Here is a 23,249-nt window from a genome sequence, read left to right as displayed (position 1 = left end):
CGGCCGGCAGGAGGCGCAGCGCGGGAGCCGGCGGGAGGCGGGGAGCCGGCGGGAGGGGGCGAGAGCGAAGCGCGGCGGCGGCCGCGGCGGCGGCCGCGGCGCGCGCGCCCAGCCCACCCCCCGCGCCCGCCGCCGCGCGGACAATAAACAGCCGCGCGCGGGGCGATGCCCGCGCCGGTGCCGCCGCCCCCGCGCCGCGCAGCCCCGGCCGCCAGGCCTTAGCCCGCCCGCCGCCGGCCCTCCCCGCGCGCCCCCGCGCGCCCCGCGCCCGCCCCCGCCCGGCCTCGCGGACCCACGGACCTCGGCGGGGAAATGGAGTGAGTAGGCGCGCTCCGGCCGGGGGCGCCCCGGAGGGAGGCTGAGACCCCCACTCCCCCCACCCCCCCACCCACGGCCCACCCCCGGGCCGTCGCGGTCCTCGCTTGGGGAGGTGGGTGGCGAGGGGCTTCCGGGACCCCTACTCGGCTGGGGAGGGACACGGGCTGCGCAGTGCCCGCGCGGAGGCCGCCCCCTACCCCGCCCTGGCGGCCCACGGGCTAATGGGGACTCGGGAGGCAGCGGCTGGGGGCAGCCCGGGACGCGAGCAGGGTGGGGGTGGGTGCTGTGTCTCTGCCCGCGCCCCAGGGCGGGCCGCGGCCTTCGTCCACCTGTGGGCCCCCAAGCGGGCTCCCTGGGGCCAGGGGGCGACCCCTCCCCATGGCACCGCCGGCTTTGAGCTCACTCCCCCACCCCCAACGTGAGCTCGCTGCTCCCTGCTGCCTGGACGCGGGCACCGGCCAGTCCTGCCTTGCCTGACTGCCCTCACCTTGGGCCTCAAGTGCTGTCTGGGGCCCCTGCTAAGGCCGGAGGTCCAGGCACCCCAGGTGCCGAGTTCTGTGGAGCCAGGGAGCTTTTCTCCAGGCTTCGGGGTCTGGGTTGGGTGTGAGACCAGAGGTCCTGTACTTTCGGATAGGGGAGCTTGGGTCTCATCCCCTCCTAGGAAAAGTGTCCCCAAGGTGGGGCCCCAAATGGTGTAGCCAAGAGCTGGCTGGCCTGGGTGCGAGCTGGGTGGGCGGCCTGGGTCTAGGGGTCTGGTGAGGAGCTGCTGGGTGGCAGCAGATTCCTGCAGGAGCAGGTGCCCAGTGAGTGTGAGTGGTCATTTCAGACAGAAGTCCTCTGTTCCTGGCATCAGGGAGTCCCCCATGCCCCCACTCCCACAGGTGGGCACTGGGGGGTTGTGGGGTGTGTTTATGTGCACAGGGGTGGAGAAGGGGTGTCTGGTGTCCCAGCAGCCCGCCTGCCCTGTCCCGGGGCCAGCGGCTGCCACTCTCTGGGCCAGGTCCCCACCCAGCCCGAGGCCCAGACACGGAGTTCCAGCCAGCCCACCCTGCCTGGCTGCCCTGCTCACCCCACTGGATGTGTTGTCTGAGCCCTCAACTTTCCTCCAGGGATTCACCCGTGACCGCCACACCCGCAGCGGGGTGGGAGTCACCGCCTCCTGCCCTCGCCGGGAAGGAGACACCCATGTCCTCTGCTTTTGAAAGCCAGACAAAGGCCCAGCCCGCTCTCCCCACCCAGCCCGGGAGCCCAGCCAGGGGCTCAGGGGAGCCAGGGCCCAGACCTGTCTGCTACATTCCCCCCACTTGTTTATCTGCTCTGCTCCCCAGGCCCAAGGGGAGCCTCTGGGCCTCCTGACAGCAGGCCCTGAGCAGGGTGTGGCTGTGGGGAGGGGGGCTGCCTCCAGGGAGGAGGGGTGAAGAGTGAGGAAACACCCACCCAGAGCAGAGGAATGAGATGTTCTGGATGGGCCCCATTGTTTCCTTTCCCGCCGTCCCTTTCATTTTCAGTAGGGCTACAGAAGCCCAGAGAGGGGCCACCGCTGCCCCCAGGTCCCAAAGCGCAGGGAGGGCCCACGGAGCTTGCCGCCCTATCGCAGGCCTTCTTGGTCTCGGGTCAGATACAGCGCCGTGGGCCCCCCACTAGGTGGATCACTGGCTTTTCTGGGTGCAGACGTGCAGCAGGACTTGGTGTTAACCACCCGAATAGTCCTGCAGGGGAGCTGTCCCCTTGGGTTGGCGAAGGGTGGGGAGGCTCCATCTGGTGCCTCCCTATGTGAACACCTGCCCCTGGTTCCTCGTCCTCTTCCACGAAGGCAGAGCCGGCTCCAGGCACGGAGGCAATGGCTCCTGGAACATAATCATTCACCTCCTTCCGTTTCCATGGATTCTGCTGTCAGAGTCACGGGAGATGGTGGCGGTTTGTGGTGGCGCTGGAAAGTTTCTTGTAGAGATAAATTGAAGAATTTGACAACATTTCATTGATTTCAGGATTAAACTAATTTTCGTGAATTTAAGAATGTAAGGAGTTAGCAAAAACTAGCCAAGAACTAACCAGTGGGGTGGTGGGAGGTGGGTGGTGATGTAAAGCTGGGACAAGGATGGGGCAGGGCGAAGGATGAGACACTGGGCGGGGGTCCGGAGCTGGATGCACATCCGACTGAGGGGGTCGCTGTGCGGCCCCAGGTGAGGGGTGCAGTGCTGCTCCTCTGGGAGCCTCAGGCTTTGGCTGGTAAAGATACTTTAGCTGGGAGCAGCTGTTCTCAGGTGCCAAGGTCCTCATCTGGGGTGAGGGCAAGTCTTGGATGCTGGGACGGGAGCAGGGGAGCAGAGTTGGGTCAGGACCCTCCCAGATTCCTTCTCGCCCTGAGGTCTGGACCTTTTCAAGGAGAAAGTCTCCTCTGAGTGCTAACGAGGTCCCACTTGCTAATCTCCCTTTTTAATGAGGAGCAGAACCAGTTAAAAGGCGACTGTATCCAGTGATAATTGAATTTAGTAAGTTTTTACTTTCATTGTGTCTTTTTTTTTTTTAATGTTTTCCCTCTGATGTTTGTGGCAGTGGCTTCTGGTCTTCATAGTCTTGGTAACAATTAACATCTCCTAGTACAAAGGAGTTTGATTCAAACAGAGAGTGAATCTGAACGCAGGGAGCGCTGGAGATGGTGGCAGGAACACAGGAAGTTGGTTTGAGAAGTGCAAGCGTCATTGATTTCCCAGTCATTGAGTGAGCACTTGCTGGATATTAGGCTTTGTACTGAGGGCTCTGTCCATATGACCGTGATTGTTTCTTACAGCAGCCCTGTGAGGGGGGAAACTGAGGCACAGAGCGGCGACAGAACGTTCCTGGGGCCACGCAGCAGGAAAGTAGTGGTGCTGGGGTTTTCTCCTGGGGTATCCTTTTAGCTGCCAGGGGAGGGTAGCTTTGTACCTTCCCAGGTCCCAGGAGCTGTGAGCTGGAGGGTCCTCCTGGGAGTCCTGACATTGGCTTTTCAGCCTGGGTGGTCTGCTGGGCCACACAGCAGGTGGCCTTTGTTGCAGTCTGGGTTCCTGGGGGCACCTGCCCGTGCTTCCGCCCCAGGGACCCCTTCTGTGACTGCTGACTCGGAAGTGGGGCATGGAGAGGGGGTGTCCTGACTCCCCTCTCTGGGCCTCACTTTTCTTGTCTGGTGAATGGAGACAGAGCCCACCCAGCCCCCTCCTAGACAGGGTGCCACGAGGGGCAGGGCAGGGGCCTTACAATTGGACCCTGTGAGTACCACCTGCAAGGATCTGCTCCAGCCCCGTGGTGAGGCCCATCCTCAAGGGCCTCGTATTTTGATGCAGGGAAACAGGCTGATTTTCTTACAAAACGTCACATCACCTCTTCTGGAGTCCGCAACCCTATTCCTTCCATCCTTTCTCTATCTGGGAAGCCTGTTGTCTGTTCATTTAAGAAATACACCCTGCTGACCATTTCAGCCCTGTGCAGGATCAGAGGGGCCTGAAGGAGCCCATTGGAGGGGTCTTCTTTGAGATGTGAGGAAGGTTTCCCGGTCCATTCTGTCATGGACCTTTTCTGCAAAAGATATTTCAGGGTTTACTCAGGCAGGCAGAAGGGCATACCTGGTGGAGAGTCAGGCCCATGCAAAGGCCCAGAGGTGGGAAGTGTTGGGAGAGGGGTGCATTCTTTGGTCTGTGCTCTTGGGAGTGGGTCCTCCCAGGCCTGTGGTGCCCAGCTGGGGATTCACAGGGAGCCATGGGTGGTGTCTGAGCAGGAGGGGAGTGAGGTTCCAACTCAGGCACCAGAAAGAGGGGCAGCTGAGGGCCCAGAGCAGGGAGAAGAAAGTCAGGGCTCAGCCTGGATGGGGCAGTGGGGGGCAGTTTGGGGAGAAGTGTGGGAGCTGGGAGGACCACCCCCGACCAGCTGGGGTAGACACAGGACAACCCCACCGGACAACCACCCCCACCCCACATCTGGGTAGGCGCAGATGAGACTTCAGAACTTGGCAGTGGTTGGAGCTGCCTGCAAGGATGATGGCCTAGTCAAGGAGAGATAGCCCAGTCCCTAGATGTGCTGGGAGGCCCAGTGGCCCTGCTCCAGAAGGGTCTTGGGGCAGAATGAGATGGCTGAGTAGAGGTCTTGGCGCCTGAGCATGCAGGCTTGGGCTGGGGTGCCTGTCTCCAAGGGTTTCAAGCAGGAACCCAGGGCAAGTCAGAGCCCATTGCTGGGACAGCCTAGACTGGGCTAGGAATTGGGAAGGGTTGCCCACGCCAGGCCCTGTGGTGGGCAGGACAGGTGAGGACCACCGTGAGAGCAACCTGGAGAGAAGGGTCATGGTGTGACAGAGACAGGCCTGGGGACCCAGCTGGGAGAGCAGGGTGGGAGTGGGGACAGCAGACTTGGCAGGCGCTTCCAGTGACACCTGTCAGGGAGCAGCCAGGTGATGCCCTGGTCAGTCTGTGCTCAAATCTTTCTGACCTGGAGAGTCTCAGGGCAGGGCCAGCAGGACCTTACAATGCCCCACAGCGTGGGTAGGACCCCAGCTCTGACTCCAGCATGGCCCTTGGTGAGAGAGTCAGTATTTCTGCTATATATATGTATGTATTTATTTATTCTTAACGAGCTTTTTTGAGATATTCACACACCACACAATCCACCTGTTTAAAGTATACAATTCAGTAGTTTTCAGTACATTCACAGAGTTGTATAACCATCACTTCTATCCAGTTCAAGAACATTCCATCACCCCCTGAAAAAAACCCATCCCCATCAGCAGTCACTCCCCACTCACTTCCCCAGCCCCTGACAACCGGGAGCCCCCTCCCTGTGTCTGGGGACTGGCCTGTTCTGGACGCCTCACATCCATGGACTCACACGCTGTGTGTCCTGTGTCTGCTTCTCTCACTGAGCACGGTGCTCTCAGGGTTTGTCCACGTGGGAGCAGGTGTCATTGTGCCTGATGTTCCCCTTTGTGGATGGATACATTGTGTTTATCCATCCCTCACTTGATGGGCATTTGGGTTGCTTTATATATTTATTTATAAGTCACTTTCAGGGTGGTTGGGGCTTGTCTCTTGTCCTCTACTGGATGTGGGGAGCCCAGGTCCTGTTTTAGATAAATTCAAAATTTTCTTTAAAGAGAAAAACAAAAAAAAAGGAAGCAATTACAGGACAAATGGTCCATGGAGGGTGGCAGGAGTGTGATAAGGATTGGGGAACCTTTGAGGGGCCCTCTTGAGAAATGGAAGGACCCTAATTGACTCGCTGGTCTATTGAACATTTATTGAGTACCTCCTGTGTACCTAGTGTGGGGGACATGGCAGGAACAAAAAGAGACCGTTACTGTCCTCAAGGGGAAATAAACAAAATAAGTAACATGATCAGGTGTTTCCTGGTGGTGAAGGCTGGCAGGGGTGGGGATGGAGGGCATGGAGGTGCTGAGGCTAATTGGGGGGGGTCAGAGGAGGCCTGAGTGAAGAGGTGATATCTGAAGACAGGCCTGAGGGAGTTAGTGAGCCCTTGGAGACCTGGAAGAGAGTGCACCAGGCAGGGAACACAGTCAGTGCAAAGGCTCCGAGGTGGCATGGCGCTGGGATGTTTGAGGTGGCTGGAGCAGAGTGAGGGGTGGGGAAGGACAGTGGGTGTCTGGGGCTGGTCTCTGCAGCTAAAGCCAGAGAAGGCCCAGGGCAGGGCCAGCTCCTCCCCTCCCCATCCCAGGTTAATGGACAACAGTTTTGCTCTCTTGGGTCTGTGGCCTGCTCTCTCGGGTCTGTGGCCTGCTCTCTCGGTCTCCACCATGGGGGTGACATCTCTCAGCTTTGAACCTTCTAGAAAGTCCATGTCTCATGGGCTGCTTACCTCACCAGTAACAGTAGTAATCCTAGAGGCTCACCTGTGCTGAGTGCTGAGGGGCTTTGAGAAGGAGTAATTCCTTCCTGATGAGGAGAGGAGACCCAGGAAGGCTTCCTGGAAGAGGCAGCTGTGTTTGAGCTGAGCCTGGAGGTGGAGGAAAGAAAGGGGAAGGCAAGAAACTGATGAAGGGTGAGGGGCAAGCCCCTGGGGCTTCTGTGGTGGGCTGAGAGGTAGAGGAAGTGTCTGGAGGGGGAAGGTGCTGGTGGGTCAGGAGGGACAAAGTCCCCGCAGGGAGCTGGAAACCAGCCTCCCCCGACTCCAGCCTCCATCCAATGAGGGAAGGGGCCCCTGGGCTCCCTCTCACCTCCCCCTCCCCCCGCCCCGTGTGACTCTGCCTCCCCCTACACACAGCCGTGGCCAAGGTCGTTGTCAGCTGTTTCCTTTCAATTAGTGCAGGAATGTTCCAGCTCTGGGCTGTGCGCCTGCCTGGGCCGGGACCCCCTCATTCCGGCTGGAGCTGCCCCAGCAGGGCCTGGACTCTGGAAAGACAAGCGCAACACCCCCACCCGCCTCCCACCTCCCGCTCCGGCCCCTTCTGCCCCTCCTGCCCGCTGGGTGACCTTGGGCCAGTTGCATAACCTCTCTGGGCCTTTAAAACATAAATGCCCGCAAAGCTGAGGCCTTGCTGGGTTTGGGTCTCATTAGCTCATCTCCTGGAGCCGGATTATCTCACGCGCTCGAAGCCGACGCCCTCGAGCCGCCCACAAGGCGGCTGGAGCCCAGAATTTGCTCCATGTGCCGTAAAAAATAACCGCGCAAGAACCAGACGCCTGCGCGCAGAAGGTGGGCGTCCTGGCGGAGGGCAAGTCTCTCCACCAGCAGCTGCGAGCTGTGGCCCATCGCGCAGCGGAGCCAAGGGAGGGCTCAGAGACGCAAGTGACTTGCCCGGGTCACACAGCCAGCGGGGAAAACTGCCCCGCCGCTCTAACCCCTCCCCAGTGCGTTTTAGCCAAAACTCAGCTTCTCTGCCCAGCTTCTAAGATCTTCTGTAATCTGGCCCTGCTTCCCTGAGCGGAAGTGAGAGTCTCCACCATCCTGTTCACCATCCTGCACCCTCCAGCCCCTGCTGCGCCCTGCCCCCCGCCAGACCTCCGGGAGACCCTGCACTCAGTGCGCTCCGGAGCCTGCCTGGGTCCAGGTCCCCGCTCCACCGTTCTGATGCTTCAGTTCATTCATTGATAAAACGGCCATAATCATCCCACGTGCCTCACAGGACCTTCAGGAGGTTGGAGGCTTAGCGAATATTTACAGGCCTCGCTCCTCCCCTGACTCAGTTTCCCCTTCTGTAAAGTGAGGGTGAGCCCCGCCCGCAGAAGATGGTGAGCTCTGGAGAGGATGTTTCTATTGTATCACTGTTTTATTAGGGCTCCATCGTCCTATTTTGTTTTATTTTTCGGATTTATGATGTTGAGCTTTATCTTGGCTTGACCTTGGCTGCCTGGCGCCAAGGGTGGGTCCAGACCCTTCCTGGATAGAAGCCCCTCCCTGGGCGCGGTCCTGAAACCAGAAAGGGGATCCCCCTCCCCTGCAGTGGGGGTGGGGTAGACCCCATTACCCAACCAAATCCCACCCTATTTAGGCAGCCCCTGAGGCCTAGGGCAGGAATCCCCTCAGCCCCTCAGCCCCCCAGCGCTGGGCCGGGGGCGGGAGATGCTCGGCGCCAGTCCCACCCCCGCGCGCCCGCTGGGCCTCGGCGTTGCCATGGAGATGGCGCGGTTACCAGGGCAACCGCCTCCCGCGGGCCCCGCCATCCATCACCCGCGGCTGCTGCGCCCGCCCGGGGCGGGGCCGGGTGCTATGGCTCTGGCGCCCCCAGGCCCGGGGAGGGGTATGTGAGGGAGACACACAGCCTGAGCCCCTCAGGCTGTGACAGCATCACCGGTGGAAAGGGATGGATGTTCTCTTCCTGAGCCGGCCCTCACCTCGCTGTGCCCGCCTGACCTTCCTCTGCCCTGGCTTGGCCCAGCAGGGACTGGCGGCCCCCGCGAGGACACTGCCCTCCTTGTCTCCAAGCCTGCCGAGCTGACCTCACCGCCATCCCTATGTCCCCGTGTCTAGCCTGAACGGCCACCTGGCCGCCGGAATGGGGACCCGACATTAGGTGGCTTGGTCCTTCTGCCTGCCGTGGCCCTGTTTGCACTGGGGTCTCAGCTGTTCTGCCCCCTCCCCCAACTCTGCCTCCTTCCTGGGTGGGTCCCTGGAGGCCACGCTAGAGCGGGAGAATGTGGTATGGCCTGGAGCTGGGCAGAAATCCCAGCTCTGCTACTTTCTACCTATGTGACTTAAGACAAGTGACTCACCCTCTCTGGGCCTTAGTTTCCAGCTATGGGAAGAGCATATCAGGCCGAGGGAACAAGTGCAAAGGCCCTGAGGTAGGAGTGAGTTTTGTGCAGTTTGGGCACAGCCCGGAGGTCCTGGTGGCTGGAACAGAGTGAACAAGAGGAAGAGCCGAGGGCACCAGGGCAGAGAAGTGGATGGGGGCTGGGCAACCCTGGCCTTGTGGCTTCTTTCAAGGGGTGATGGGGGCCAGGGGGGCTTGAGAGCCAGAGAGTGACTGGTTCAGATTCTTGTTTTGAGAAGCTGCCTCTGGTCGTGGGCTGTCAGGGGACAGGGTGGTGGTGAGTAATGGTAGAGGCCTAGGATGAGGTGAGACAGGTGGGGTTTTCAAGAAGAGAGGGGATGGGCTGATGTGGGGAACACAGGGGCTGGCCTCCTGCCCAAGTCACCCAGGGTGACTGGGCAGACCCAGAAATCCAGCTGATCTGGCCCTTTAGGAAGGGCAGCTGAGCCATCTAGCTGGATCAAGCCTTTCTTGAACTCCACCCAGCTGAACCTAGCTAGCTTCCCTGAGGAAGGAGAAGGGGAAGCTGCAGAGGGTGTGGCTGATACTGTTGGGCCCCTGGGAGGCACAGAGGGGCAGGTGCCTCCTGACAGGAAAGGAGGTGCTGGGTGGGGTCGCCTCGCTGGGGCATGGGAGCCAGATGACTTCACAGGCCTCAGCGAGGCCAGGAAACTGAACCTGAGTGGGGCGGACGGATGGGGCACTGCAGCCACAGGATAGATGTCCACTGAGCAGCTGCCTGGCAGGGCAGGGGCTTGGGTTGGGGTAGACACAGTATGTAACTTTGGGCCTACTTCACTTCTGACCCACAGCAGGAGGAGGGCATAACAGGGAGGGTTTAGATGGGGTGTGCAGGTGGGGTGTGCAGATGGGGAACTGAGGCCAAGGAGGGCAGAGGGTCTTTGGAGGCCCTGGGGTGGCTCCAGACCCTGAGACGAGGCCGAGGGGTGGGCGGGGTCCAAAGGACAGTGTGATTTCAGTCCCTGTGAAGATAAGGGGCTTGGGGCAGGTGGGAGGGTCTAGCTCCCCCCCCACCCCATGAGACTAGGCCTCCCATCAGCGCCTCCCAGAGTGGCCCTGTGATCACTGGGATTTGAGGCAGGCAATCTGGAAGCCCCCCACTTGGGCTCAGGAACCCTGCCCTCCCCCCATTTTTGCATTGTCACAGAGGCCCTGGAGCCATGAGGTGACTATTAAGCCCATTGCAAAGACTGTTCCAGGCTTGATTGGCGGGAGCATTTCACTCTACACCTACTGTGTGCAGCTCCAGGGACCCACCAGCGACCAGGAAGGGAGGGCCCAGGTGGAGAGGGGGTGCAGGAGAGGGGGGAGGGGCCGAGATGACTCATCCTCCAGGTCCTGGACCCCCTGCTGGCCCCTGTGCCCCACTGGAAGGCCCCAGATCCTCACAGCATGAAGCCCTGTCCCTTTAAGCGCACCTGGCAATACTGACATTTACCCCGCTCCTACTGCATGCCAGCTTAAGGCTGAACTGCCTTACATGGGCTCTCAAAAGACATTGACTGGGTGAGAAAGGGAGTCTGGGTTTGAATTTCAAGGGTTGGGAGGTGGGGCTGGTGGGTCCTTCCTCCTCCAAGTGTCCTTCCCAGGGCTGGAGAATGCTTGGTGGGAGGCTGAGGAGGGGTCTGTCTTGATCGGTCTCTCCATCTGGGCAGAAAGGTGATGCAGCTCTTCCTGAGACACTCTTCTCCAGGCTTTGATTCGTGGGGAACTCCTATGCATCCTTCAGAGCCCAGCCTCCAGTGCTCTTTCCTCCCCAAACACTTCTCGGGTCTCTAGGTGGAGCCTCACCTCTCCTGTCTCTTGCCCTCTCCCGGATTTATTGGGAAGATTTATCAGGAGAATTAATGAGATTGGATGGATGGAGAGACTGGTGCTGCCTCTGAGGTGGCGGGGAAGGGTCCCACCTGACAGAAGGGAAACTGAGGAGTTCACCCAGCTCAAAGACAAAGGTGGAGATTCAAACCAGATCTGCCGAAAGCAGGGGTAGGTTGGACCCTCGGCCTGACCTTCTCTGTCCCCTCAGGGTCCTGGCGGCAGAGACAACATCCCAGCAGGAGCGGCTCCAGGCCATTGCAGTGAGTTCTCCCCAGTCCCTGAGACAGTGTGGCCAGTGCGGGGAGGCTGGGGAAACCTGGGTTCTCAGGGGCTCCCCACACCCAACCTGGGGCCCCAGGTACTCAGAACCAGGGTGTGGTGAGGGAAACTTGAGTGCCTGCAGGCCTTTACCACAAAACGGAAATGCAGAGACCCCTTAGTCCTCAGAGTGTGGATGCTTAGCCCAAAAGTCCTCTTTGACCCCCAGCACAGCCCACCTGCAGTGGGGAGACTGAGGCTGGAGGGCAGGTGGGGGCCCCGGGAGTCACGTGGCCGCCATTGACAGAAAAAGCGAAGTCCTCCTGGGCACAGGCCTGGGCAGTGGAGGTGGGGCGGAGACGGGGCGGGGGCTCCACGGCCCATGCCGCCCTGAGCCCCCGTGCCGCCCGGTCAGGAGAAGCGGAGGAGGCAGGCAGAGATCGAGAGCAGGCGCCGGCAGCTGGAGGACGACCGGCGGCAGCTGCAGCACCTGAAGGTACGGGGCAGGCGTGCCCCTCGCAAAGCCGGTCTGGGCTTGGGGGGGACGGCAGTGCCCAGGGACCCCGGGCCTCAGCTCGATACAGGGGTTTGGGGGAGCAGGAAGGCTGGGGTGACCCTGACCCCGGGCCCCAACCTTGCTCTGACCCCGACTGTGCCCCTGACTTTCACCTTGACTCCTGCTGCCCCAGTCCAAGGCGCTGCGGGAACGCTGGCTGCTGGAGGGGACACCGTCCTCCGCCTCTGAGGGGGACGAGGACATGAGGAGGCAGATGCAGGAGGATGAGCAGAAGGCACGGTTCCTTGAGGGCTCCATCTCCAGGTGGGCGGGGCTGCGGGACCTGCCCCCTGCCGGGTGCTTGGGCTGGGCCGAGGCGGGAGACCCTCAGTGCTCGGGGAACACGTGGTGGGGGCAGGCCCCCCACCCGGGCTCCAGGGGCTGCGTGCGTCCCCTCCTCCCCTCGCTGCCCAGCAGAGCAGGTGTGAGAGGGATGCACAGTTCGGGCGGGTCTCCCGTCTCTCGCGTCTCTGAGGATGGGAGCTGCCTGCCTCCCTGGGGGCTTCCTGGCGCCAGCCCAGCTGGCTCTTCCTGGCTCTAATGGAGGCCATGGAGGCCACGGAGGCCCAGGCAGCTGGGCCTGCAGGAAGCCGGGGGGAGGGGGCAGGCTGGGGAAAGTGATCATCCCACTTCCCTGGGCTGGGACAAAAGGCCCAGAGCAGTTTCCAAGCACGCAGGTGGGCAGGCGGGAGGCCCAGGCTCAGTCCTGGGGCCGCGGGGTGAGGGAAGTGACAGCCAAATTTCCAAACGTCCGCTGGGCCAGGGAGGCCCAGAGATGTGTGCCAGCCCTAGGCCCCACCGTAGGCACCTTCAGATCCCATCCAGATGTGTCTGGTCTGGGAAACAGTTGGGGACTGGCAGCTGGCGTCCCCACCTTGGCCTCAGCTTCCCCATCGGTGACCTGTGCGCCTGGAAGGAGATGGGGCTGCGCTGGATCTGGGAAAGACAGCAGGGACTGACCAGGCAGAGGGGCACTGGCAGGTGGGATGGAAGGTCGGTGGGAGTGACCAGCCACCGGGGCTGGGACAAGGTGGGCTCCTGGCCATCCCACCTGCTGGGTGCCTCCCTGGGCAGGGGGAGGGTCTCCCATAAGCCCTACTGGATGGCTGGCTTCTGGGGGCCTTGGCTTTCTTCCTGTTGGGGCAACCCATTCCTCAGGTGATTCCATTACCTGCATTTTGCCCGCTCAGTGTTCCGGCCTGGACGCCTCCTCCAGGAGGCCCACCAGGCTGACCCTGCTGTATCCATCTTGCTAATCTGGGCTCACTGTGTTAGGGGCGGCAGACTCACTCCCCTCAGTCTGTCCTGAGCCTCCAGAGAGAATGCCCCCCTCACCCCCAGGCTGAGTGCCTTTAACACCTGCAGCCCAAAGCCTCAGGCCGGTGATACCTCGGTGGGAGTGAATATGCCAGTTTTGTTTTCACTGGGTGTACGGGCACCGTTATCTTCCAATACTTGGAAAGTGAAGTGATCTTTTCAGTTTCCCTGGAGAGATAAAACCTCCTGTAAAGATAAATGTATCTGAGTGGAAAAAAAGGAGAATCTCTTGGCAGCAAACAGAGGGGTGAACCCCAGCCCCAGGGAAGGGACCCATGGACCCGCCGGCCCAGGTTCAGGCCCCGCCTCTGGCCCTTGCTGGCTGCCCACATTCTCTGTCATGCCTGTTTCCCTACACATGAGCAGGAGTGAGGCAGCCCCCGGGGCTTTTAGTGAACATCCCAAGTCCAGGGGGCCTTACCTCCTGCACCCTTCCCAGGCTGGAGAAGGAGATTGAGGAGCTGGAGAACCCCGATGTGCTGCCTGCCACCAAGGAGGGCACAGCAGCCCCAAGCCCAGCCCGCGCCCCGGCCCCGGCCCCGCCCCCCACCCAGGAGGACCAGAAGGCAGAGGTGGTGCTGAATTCTCAGCAGGTAAGAGGTGATGGTTCCAGGGGTGCCATCCTGCTGGCCCCGCCCCAGAGATGTTCCAGCGCCTCCCTGTGGCTGTGGCCAGTGGCTCTAGCAGATGTTAAAGCCTTTGAATCCCAGCCTGGCCACCTCCCTGCCGTGTGCCCTGTGCACGGTGCTTTGCCTCCCTGGGCCTGTTTCCCCGCCCTCGGTGGGGGGGTGTCACGGAAGTAAGTCAGTCAGTAGATGGCAGCGCTTCACTGGTAGAGAGTTTTCCCCGAATACCACCTGCTTGTCATCCTTATGTTCCTCGAGCACAACAGGTGTCATCTGTCTAATCCTCAGGACGCCCTGCTCAGGTGGGAGCAGCGTTCCCATTTGGTGGAAGACAAAAACTGAGGCCCAGAGAGGTTGAGAGACTGTCTTAAGGCCACACAGCTGAAGAACGGTCTTTCTTGGGCTCAGCCATGGATTCTGGGGTCTGGCGTGTGTACCAGGCTCTGTTGAAACCAGACCCTAAAACTCTAGACCCAGAGCACATGTCCACCACAGCATGTTAACACAAATTCTGGAGGCTCCCAACCCCCTTTGTTGTCTTTGGGACTCAGAGGGCCTGGGGGACCCACTTCCTCTCCCCTCACCCATCCTCGCTGTCCCAACCCCGGAGGGGCTTCAGCCAGGAGATGCCACCCCATCTTGGGGCAGGGCCACGGAAGCTAGCATCCCTGCTTCTGTCCTGGTCCATCGCCAACTGCTGTTTGAGGGCCTCGTTCTGGAGCCTGCAGACTGGCCCTCATTTCTTGTGTCGGCTTGGTTGTGGCAGACCAGGAGGACACAGACCCGGGCCCTGGACTCCTTGGTTGTGCAGGCAGATGCAGATGTATCAGGCCACACCAACACAGGAAGGCAGTTGGACCTATTGTGGGGGAGCACAGGGCACTGTAGAGTCCCCAGTGAGGTGTCTGATTCATGGGAGGACTGGGCGCCCTTCCCAGAGAAGGTTTTGGAGGCTGAGCAGGAGTTTTCCAGGCAGGGACTTGAGGTGAGAGGGGGTTTCCAGTGAGGCTGATTGAGCGCAGACTGGCTGGCATGGTCTTTTCCTTCGTGATGCGCGCCTCCTGTGAGGAGACAGATACTGACAGGGCGAGTACCACAGTCACCTGGGGAACAGCCCCGGGATGGGGGGCGGGGAGCCACCTTTTGATTAGGATTGGGTGGTCCGGGAGCTCAGCGAGGAGCTGGCCAAGCGGAAACCCAGGAAGGGCCTTCCAAGTGGAAGGACATTGCACACAAAGGCCCTGGGACAGCAAGGAGGCCAGAGAGGCCAGAGGTGGGAGGCAGAGGGAGAGGCCAGTGGGCAGGGCTCTGCTGACCCAGGGCCTGGGGGTCACCAGGAAGGGTTGGACTTTGTGTTGGGGAATACTGGGAGCCGCAGGGACATTTCTGGCTGTCAATGGCTAGAGCAGGGTTGAGGGTAGGTCCAGGAGGAGACGGTGCCTGTGATGGGATCACCGCTGAGCCAGGCCCTCCCCAGGCTCCTGCCCCCCGCGGAGGGGACCCTCCGCCACTCCTGACCCCTCTGCCTTCTTTCTTGCAGACACCGGTGGGCACACCCAAAGGTATGTCGTCTGGAAGGGGCGGCCAGGCCCCAGCGCCCTCTGGTGGCCAGGGATGGGGTGGCAGGCCAGGGGGGTGCCTTCAAGGTGTTACTGTTGCTGATTAAGTAAAACAGTAGCACAATGGTTCTGGCTGTCCTTGTCCTCAGCGGCTTTGAGCCTGGCCCAGTGCCCAACATGGTCATTTCATGTAATTTTCACAACATCCCTGGGATGGAGTTTCTGCAGCATCCGTTACAGATGAGGGCTCAGCCCCAACCTGAGGCTCTGGGTCCAGGTGGCGTGCCCCCACCCCCGCCCCAGGGAGCCACACCCACCTGCTCTGAGCTCCTGGGCAGGTGGGTGGGCCTCGGTTTTCACATCTGTAAGATGGGGTCTGTGGGGGGTGAGAAATCATAGTCCTGGCTGTCCAGGAGACCCTGCACCATTTAAAAGGACAAAGGTCTCACACACACAGACGTGGAAGACCACCATCCAGGAAACAAAGAAAAAAGCTCAAAGTTTGAACTCTGGGACCCATTTTACGCCCCTCATAAGTTTATTGCAGGTATATAAATATACACATTTGCAAGTATTTCCTATGTATACATGACATTTAAATATATACATTTAGTTATAAGTTTACTAAATGTAATATTAAGTTATTAAGTATGTAAAATTCTACAGCATAAATTATATATTAAAATATATACTAAACATGTCTATTTCTGTGTCTAAAGCATGGAAGGGGAGCCACCAGCCAGGATTGGAGGTGGCAGCCAGAGCGCCTTGGGCCTGATTTGTCATGTGTTAATTATTCACAAGGAGAGAGTGTCTGCTTGTCTTACTGTGGAATTAAAAATTAATAATTAAGAAAAAATCCATGCAGGCCTCTCAGGGATCTTGTGAAAACCATTTGGACCAAGAGATGTGCAATGAATGGGCTGTGGGGCTGGAGTGTGTTTTCTTTTTAGGGAGGGAGTCTGTGTGTGTCTGGGGGTTCTGGGCATGCGCACCTGTGTGGAGGGTCTGGGTGTATGCATGTTTACGGGGAGAGGCCAGGTATCTGGCCAGGTGTGTGGGAGGGTTATCTGGGTGCCTGGGGGTCATTTTCACGTGTCTGGGAGTGTCCAGGAGTCTGGGGGTAGGGGAGACTGTGTGATCTCTCCTCTGACCTCTGTCTTTCCATGCTTTGCCCCCGAGCAGAGAAGAGAATCTCCAACACCCCCATGAGGATGGTCGAAGGCTCCACCATGATGAAGGCAGGTGGGTTGGCCCTGGGGCTCGGACCTGTGTCCAGCCACCATCCTAGGCCGAGTGGCAGCCCTGGGGGGCCTGGCAGGCCAGGGTGAGGTCGGGTGCAGCAGCACTTGGTGAGTGCTGTGGTTATGGGGGTGGCGGCTAGACCAAGGCCACAGCTCTGAGCCTGGGCAGGGCCTGGGTGCCCCCTCAGCTTTGGCACCTCCGTCACAAGCTGGCCCAGCTTCCCCGAGAAGATGGGCCCCCTTGCATGGTGGCTCTAACCTGACACCCCTCATGGCTTCCATCCCCTTAACCTCGTCGCTCGCTCCTGGGCTCGGTGGGAGCAGCACCCGCTCGCACACGCCTGCACTCGCTCCCTGCAAACCCCTCCTTCACCACCCTCGGGCTGCCGTTGGGGAGGGAGGGAGTGCCCATCCCTGGGGGTTACCAAGCAGGGAAGAGTTAGGGTTAGCACTCAGAGTTCTACAAGGTCAGGGTTCAAATCCCTGCTTGATCACATAATCTGGAGGGGTGGGATTGCAGAGCCATCTTGCCCAGGGCCCAGCACAGACCCCAGTCTGAGTGACAAGTCACAACAAACAGCAGAGCCTTGTTGCTGCCGCCGTTCTTACTAGAGTAAGTTTGGAGGCGTGAAACCCTGGAGGGGAGTGAAGACCAGGATGTGACCACACGTGGGGAGGGAGAGGAGGCCCAGGGTCTCCTGCCGGGTGCAGGGGTGTTGCCCTAGGAGGAGGGAGGTGGAGGGTAGCATTTCCCAGAGAAGGAGGGGCACCTGCAGGGCGTCAGTGGTGCTCACCGGCGCCCTCTGGTGGCGATAGGGAGAACAGGCTGTGGGCAGGGCTGGGAGACCGGGTCGGAGGGGACCGGCTGTCCCAGAGGGGCCGGGTTGGGGGAAGTGATGGTGAGAAGGTGGGGAGGAATAGTGGGGGCAAGTGCTCCCCCCCACCAGCAGGGACTGCAGAGGGACGAGCGGTGAGTGGTCGGGTCTGGGTGCCGTGAAGGCAGCGCCCACAGGGTTTGCGGATGGACAGCGGAGGGGCTGGGGGTGGGGGCGGTGAGACAGGCGGGAGAACGGACACGCCTGTGAGAACGCGCGGGTCAGGGGGGCTCTTGGGCGTGGTGGGGGAGGGGGAGGGGTGGGAGCTGGGGGCCAGGGGCTCACTGCTAGGCCCCGTGTGGTGTTCGTGGTGACGATTTCTGTAGAGCAAGGGCAGATGCTGGAGGTTGAGCTCTGGTCCTAGCTGATAGGGACCTCATTCAGTTCAGGAGGGAATCATCCCGTCTTCCCCGTGGAGTGGTCGACTTAGACGTGCAGCGCAGCGAGCACGAGCCGGCGGGCAGGCCTGGATGCTGGGCGCACAGGCTTGAGACTTGTGTTCAAATCATGGCTGGAGTGGGCAAGGCATGCCTCTCCAACTGACTGGACTCTAAGGCTTTGCAGACCGAGTGGGGCTACCAGGGGGCCTTGGAGGCCGAGCAGAGCGATTCAGACCCCACGCCCGTGGCACTCGGGAGCCATGGACGGGCGCTGAGCTGGGGAGGGCTGCATTGAGGGCACCCGCTGCTTGGCTCTGTGCTGCCAGCTCCCCTCCCTGGCTTGGCTGCAGCCCGTTGGGGGGCACGTGGGCAGGTGGGCCGCAGCGTAACCGGTGCCTCTCGTGCCAGCCATGTACTCGGTGGAGATCACGGTGGAGAAGGACAAGGTGACTGGGGAGACGCGGGTGCTGTCCAGCGCCACCGTGCTCCCCCGGGAGCGCCTCCCTCAGGGCGTCAAGGTCTACGAGGACGAGACCAAAGGTACGCGCCCCTCTCCCGCCTGGCCAGCGCGGACCCACGCTGGTTTGATGGGGCACCGTCCAGGGCTGGGTCTCATCCCACAGCCCACGGACCTGCAGACCAGCCTCCCTCCATCTGGGAAACTACCTAGGGGCCTGGCCAGCGCTAGCTGGGCTGCAGGGGCAAATCCTGAGCCAGAGGCACTCAGTCCTGGGAACTTCCCAGCCAGCCAGCCCTTCAATCCCAACCTCACAGACTACTCATTTAAATAATTGCTGTTGTGATAAAGACTCCAAAAAAAAAAAAAAAACCCAGAGATGCAGAGAGGGCCGAGACAGGATCCAGCAGGGCAGGGAGGGGACAGGGAAGGCTCCACAGAGGAGGTGAACAGACACACGGTGGGTGTGGGTACCAGCACACCTGGGTGAGGACAGCACGTGCAAAGGCCCTGAGGTGGGATGGAGTTTGCTGGGCTTCGGGAGGGGGTGGCGAGAAGAGCCCTTGGGGCTGATGCAGAGTGGAGGGGTGGGGACAGCGATCTTGGCCAGGGTGGCAAGGGCCTTGGTGCTGAGGTCTAATCTGGTTTTTAGAGTCCCCTCTTCCAGTGAGGAAACACCCACACAAGGAAGGTGGAGACAGGAAGAGAGGGCAGCCCTGGGGAGAAGTTCCAAAGTGCCTGCCTCTCTCCCCGCTTCCTCTCTCTGTCTCTCTCAATGTAATTCACGTAAGGTAAAATCCACTTTTTTAAACGAAGGAAAAGTTTCCTTTAAACCATGCAGTCCATCAGTATTTAAATGGTCTCATAAACATTGTGGCATTTAAACTTTTGTTCATTTCTGGCATGGCCTGTAGGATAGTATTCTGTCTATTCTGGGCAATATTCACAGTGATGCTAGAAAAAGGAATGAACCCACCTTAGTAAAGACAGTGTGTTAAGAAGACATTAAAAGGACATTTGGAATAAAGGCAAGTATTGGCTTTCTTCAAGACATGGAGTCCCCAGCACTGATCCCCTGAGTCAGGTGTAAAATTAACACAGCTCAGCTTTAGGGTCCATTAGTGAGTCCAGGAGTGCCACCCTCATGAGAAGATGGAAGAAGAAGGGAGAAGATGCAGGACCCCCACCCAATTCAGTGGGTTTTGAAATATTCACCATGTTGTACACCCTCACTATCTGGTTCCAGAATATTTTTCTTCCCCAAGTAGAAACTGCATCCTTTCCTGTCCCCATCATGGTAACCTTGAACCCACACTCCATCTCTGTGGACTGGCCTGTTCTGGATGTCTCACATCACTGGACTCACACACTGTGTGCCTTGTGTGTCTGGCTCTCACTGAGCATCAGTCCTCCAGGTCCATCCACATGGTAGCCAGTGCCAGTGTGTTTCTCTTTTTCACGGCTGAGTGAACTTCCCGTGTGAGGATGGACCACATTTTGTTTATCCAGGCATCAGTTGATAGACATGTCGGATGTTTCTACTTTTCGGTTTTGTGCTATACAAGTTTTTGTGTGGGCGTATGTTTTTATTTCTCTTGGTTAATACCTAGGAGTCAAATTGCTGAGTCATGGTGACTCTATGTTTAACCATTTGAGGAACTTCTGGGGTGTTTCTGCAGTGGCTGTATCATTTTCCTTTCCCACCAGCCATGCATGAGGGTTTCGATTTCTCCACATCCTCAACAACCCTTGTTATTGAACATTTAAAAGTTGTTATTATTATTATTGTCATCCTGGTGGGGTTGAAGTGATACCTCGTTGTGGTTTTGATTTCCAAAGAGGTTGTTCAGGCCTCTGGGACATCCAGAATGCTACTAGAGGGGTCCTGTCACAGCCCAGCCCTGTTGTGGCTTGGGGCTGTCGACCCAGGTGGAATCCTGGCTCCAGCTCTCACCAGCTATGTGGTTCTGGGCAAGTCCCAACTGCCCCGATGACAGCACAGGGCCAAGGGGCAGAGGATCCCTGTGCTCACAGAATGTCCTCACCTTGGCCACTGAGCCCAGCCTGGCCTAACCCCTAGGGATTCAGGACCTGACCAGACTGGCCTCTGGTTGCTTAGTAGTGGGAAAGTGATCCGTTTCCATGGCAGCCAAGGGCTCAGATTCCTACGCTGAGGCAGTGGCCAGTGGGAAATACCTAGCTTGATTCTTTGTGACCCAGGCACAACCACACCTGGGCCTCCAGTTCAAAGTCACCACAAGACCTTGAAGCGTGGGCACCCCTCTCCAGGAATATGGAAACTGAGAGTGGAAAGCACTTTCTTTCTGGCCAGAAGCCGGAGCCCTGACCCTTGGCCCGGGAGGAGATGAGGCCCTGGGGCATCTGGTGTGTCTCTCCCTCCCTCCCTCCCTCCCTAAGCAACTGGGAAGCAGTGTTTCTAGAAGGAGTTAGCCAGGCTGTGATCTGGGGCTGGCGTTGGACTGTGGCCGGGACTCCTCCCAGATGCTGAAGTCCAGTCCTTAGAGACTGCACTTCAGCTTAGAAAATGACCACTCAGAGAGACACAGATGACAAAAGCTGGAGAGATTTGGAAAATACTGCTTAACAAGTTTGATTGCATGTATAAAACTCTGCCCAATGGAGAATGCACGTTATTTTCGTAAACACAATTAGAGCATTTTCAGAAAGTGACTATATCCTGTTATGAAGTTTATATCTTACGTCTGTGTTCCTGGACCACAGACCCCCACTCTCCTCAAGTTAGAAACACTCTTCTAAATAAATCTTGACTTAAAGAAGCAATCAATCAAAATATCAAAATGGAAATTATAAACTACACTTGAAAGAGAATGACATACAGTAATCCATGAGCTGCAGCCAAAGCCGAATTCAGAGGAAAAGGTATAGCCTTCAGGGTGTTTACTAGAAAACAAAGACTGGGTGGATGAACTAAAGTTTAATTGAAGGTTATCTACAGGAACTCAATGAGAGGGGGAATCAGAATCCCTGCAATTCCTCATGAAGGGAAACATGCTTAGACTGGGAGAAAGAGCAGGGTCCAGCCCAGGCCAGCTGTGTGACCTTGGGCTAGTTACTTCCCTTCTGTGAACTCCATTTTCACCATCTTTGCAACAGCAAAAAAACAGACTTACTTTGTAGGGTGATCAGGTGGGTGCCAGTTGGCTGGGGAATATGAAGATGCTTCAAGATGCAAGACAATGAAAAATGAGTTCATTTTTTCCTTCTTGGTTCCTGTAAATTTTCCTCTGTGCATCAATTTGTCTGCATCCGCAGATCCCAGTAGGAGTTCTAATTGTCAGTCAGTTCTAAAGGTGCAATTTGGTTTATGATTTTCCTTTTGCCAAGGGATGGCTCTCAGCCCTACCAGCCTTTCCCTTCTGTCTGGGAACCAACTCATTCTCTCTCTCTCTCTCTGTCTCTCTGTCTCTCTCTCTCTTCCCCACCCCACCTCCCCCTGCCAGTGGTCCATGCCGTGGATGGCACTGCGGAGAATGGGATCCACCCCCTGAGCTCCTCTGAGGTGGACGAACTCATCCACAAGGCAGACGAGGTCACGCTGAGCGAAGCGGGGTCCGCGGCAGGGCCAGTGGAGCCCCGGGGACCACCGTTGGAGGAGGCCATCCGGACCACGCCCGCCAGGCGGGAGATCACAGGAGTTCAGGCCCAGCCGGGAGAGGCCACGTCGGGCCCGCCAGGCATCCAGCCCGGCCAGGAGCCCCCAGTCACCATGATCTTCATGGGCTACCAGAGCGTGGAAGATGAGGCCGAGACCCAGAAGGCGCTGGGCTTGCAGGACACCATCACCGCGGAGCTGGTGGTCATCGAAGACGCTGCTGAGCCCCAGGAGCCCGCCCCACCCAACGGCAGTGCGGCTGAGCCCCCTGCCACTGAGGGCTCCAGAGAGGAGAACCAGGTGGGGCCTGAGGCCCCCGCCAGTGACGCCCAGGACCTAGACATGAAGAAGCAGCGCTGTAAATGCTGCTCCATCATGTGAACCGCCCGGCCCCCCAGACCCCGGCCCTGCCTCTGCACCGGACACCCACAGCCTGGCCCTCACAGCGCCCGCCCACCCTCCACCCGCAGTCATGGGCCCAGGACGCGCTGTGTCGTCACGTGTTCCTCCTGAGTTGTCTTTCACTGGAAAGAGAGGGTCAGGGGTCCCCCGTCCCATCACCACACCCCACACCCCTAAACCACTGAGCCGTGCACCCATGCCTGGTAGGAGAAACACGGACGTTCCCGCTTCTCCCTGCACGAGGGCCTCTCACGTGGCGGCAGCTCCACAAGGTGGCTCTAGCCCACAGCGGTCCTGGCCGATGTGACCCGCGGCCTCCACACAGCCCCAGGCCAAGCTGCCACCTCTGGGCCTCCTGCCTGTGCCTTCCTGCCACCTCCAATGAGGTCCCTGAGGGGACACCCTGCCAGAGAGGGACTTGGGGAGCCAGGGGTTCTGGGGGACTGCTCTGTCCCCATTCAGCCTCTGAAAGTGGAGGCCGAGGCACTGGGTCCGGATCTTGGGCAGTCGGGGTGAGGCTGTGCCTCTCTAGGGAGACCAGGCTCGAAGTCTTAGAATGGAGCCCGGGCCCCTCGGGACACCCCAGCCTCATGTGCCCCTCCCCCCACACACTCTTTGGCGCAGCCAGCAGATGATGGAGCCTGGGAAGGGGGAGCCCTGGGGACACGCCTCCCATTCGGGAAGGGTGTGACCCCTGTGTCGTCTTCTGGCCAGGCCGGGCCAGGGGTCTTTGAGCTGCCTCCTGTACAAGGCAGGGCCACGTGAGCCCTTTCTTGTCCTGAGCGCCCATCCCCACTGGGCCCTCCTTCCTCCTGGTGCTAATTTGGGGACCCTGGGGGGCTGCCCCTGGCCCCTTCTCCAGCCTGCCTGGACCAGGATCCTGGGTCTCCCCAGCTGTAGCCCAGAGATCGGGCCCACCGCCAGCTCTGCGGGGCTTGGCGCCTTCTGGGCAGTGGAGGGGGACACAGCCCAGGGCAGGCAGCATCCCCTGGTTTGCAGCTGGAGACCGCCATTTGCTGCCCAGCCTGATGTGCGCCTGCCCCCTCACTGGAAGGGGCGAGGGGCGAGGGGCTCCCCTCCTGGGAGCAGCTGACACCCACAGATGTACACACATCTCCCTGGTTGCAGCCACACTCGTCCCCAGAGGCACATTCGTGCACGTGCTCACAGCCCCTCTCATGTGTGGGCTGTGGACAACCAGGCCCCATCACAGCCCCTCCCCCAGGAGCCTGCAGCCTGGTGCCCAGGGCGCAGGCTGCTCCTGCCTCAGCAGGGTGGGTGCAGGGGCTGCCCTGGACCACAGCCTGGGTCCCTATCTCAGCTCTGCCCCTGGTGGCTGGGAGGAGAGACCCTCTCTGAGGCGACCCTGGGCAGTGGCCATGGAATCCCCCCCCTACTCGAGTCCACCCGAGTCCTCGAGCTGTGAGCCTCCGCTGAAGTGCCCTTGCCGCCCCTCTGCTTTCGATGTGTGATGAGGCCCCGATGTTCTTGACTTTCCCAGAGAAGCAAATAAACAGTGTGAACAGCCCCAGGACCTGGAGTTCTTGGGTTTCA

General features: G+C 59.4%; 1 protein-coding gene across 4 annotated transcripts; it reads left to right on the top strand.

Annotated features, from left to right (window-relative positions):
- Positions 1-41: 41 nt before the first annotated feature.
- Positions 42-23,223, top strand: PALM (paralemmin). Of its 4 annotated transcripts, XM_006206447.4 has the most exons (10): positions 8,039-8,579; positions 10,029-10,075; positions 10,596-10,647; positions 11,061-11,141; positions 11,335-11,465; positions 12,958-13,111; positions 14,685-14,706; positions 15,889-15,948; positions 17,611-17,742; positions 21,142-23,223. In XM_006206447.4, the coding sequence occupies exons 1-10, from the start codon at positions 8,430-8,432 to the stop codon at positions 21,672-21,674; spliced, it is 1,362 nt and encodes a 453-aa protein (XP_006206509.3). In that variant the 5' UTR covers positions 8,039-8,429; the 3' UTR covers positions 21,675-23,223. The 4 variants fall into 4 exon arrangements, with proteins under 4 accessions (XP_072804247.1, XP_072804245.1, XP_006206509.3 ...); XM_072948146.1 differs by lacking the exons at positions 8,039-8,579; positions 10,029-10,075 and adding an exon at positions 42-317; XM_072948144.1 differs by lacking the exon at positions 17,611-17,742 and having other exon boundaries at positions 8,035-8,579.
- The last annotated feature ends 26 nt before the right edge of the window (positions 23,224-23,249 follow it).

The sequence above is a fragment of the Vicugna pacos genome, chromosome 22, assembly GCF_048564905.1.
Source record: "Vicugna pacos chromosome 22, VicPac4, whole genome shotgun sequence".
NCBI lineage: Eukaryota > Metazoa > Chordata > Mammalia > Artiodactyla > Camelidae > Vicugna > Vicugna pacos.
This window is presented reverse-complemented; position numbering and strand designations above follow the sequence as displayed.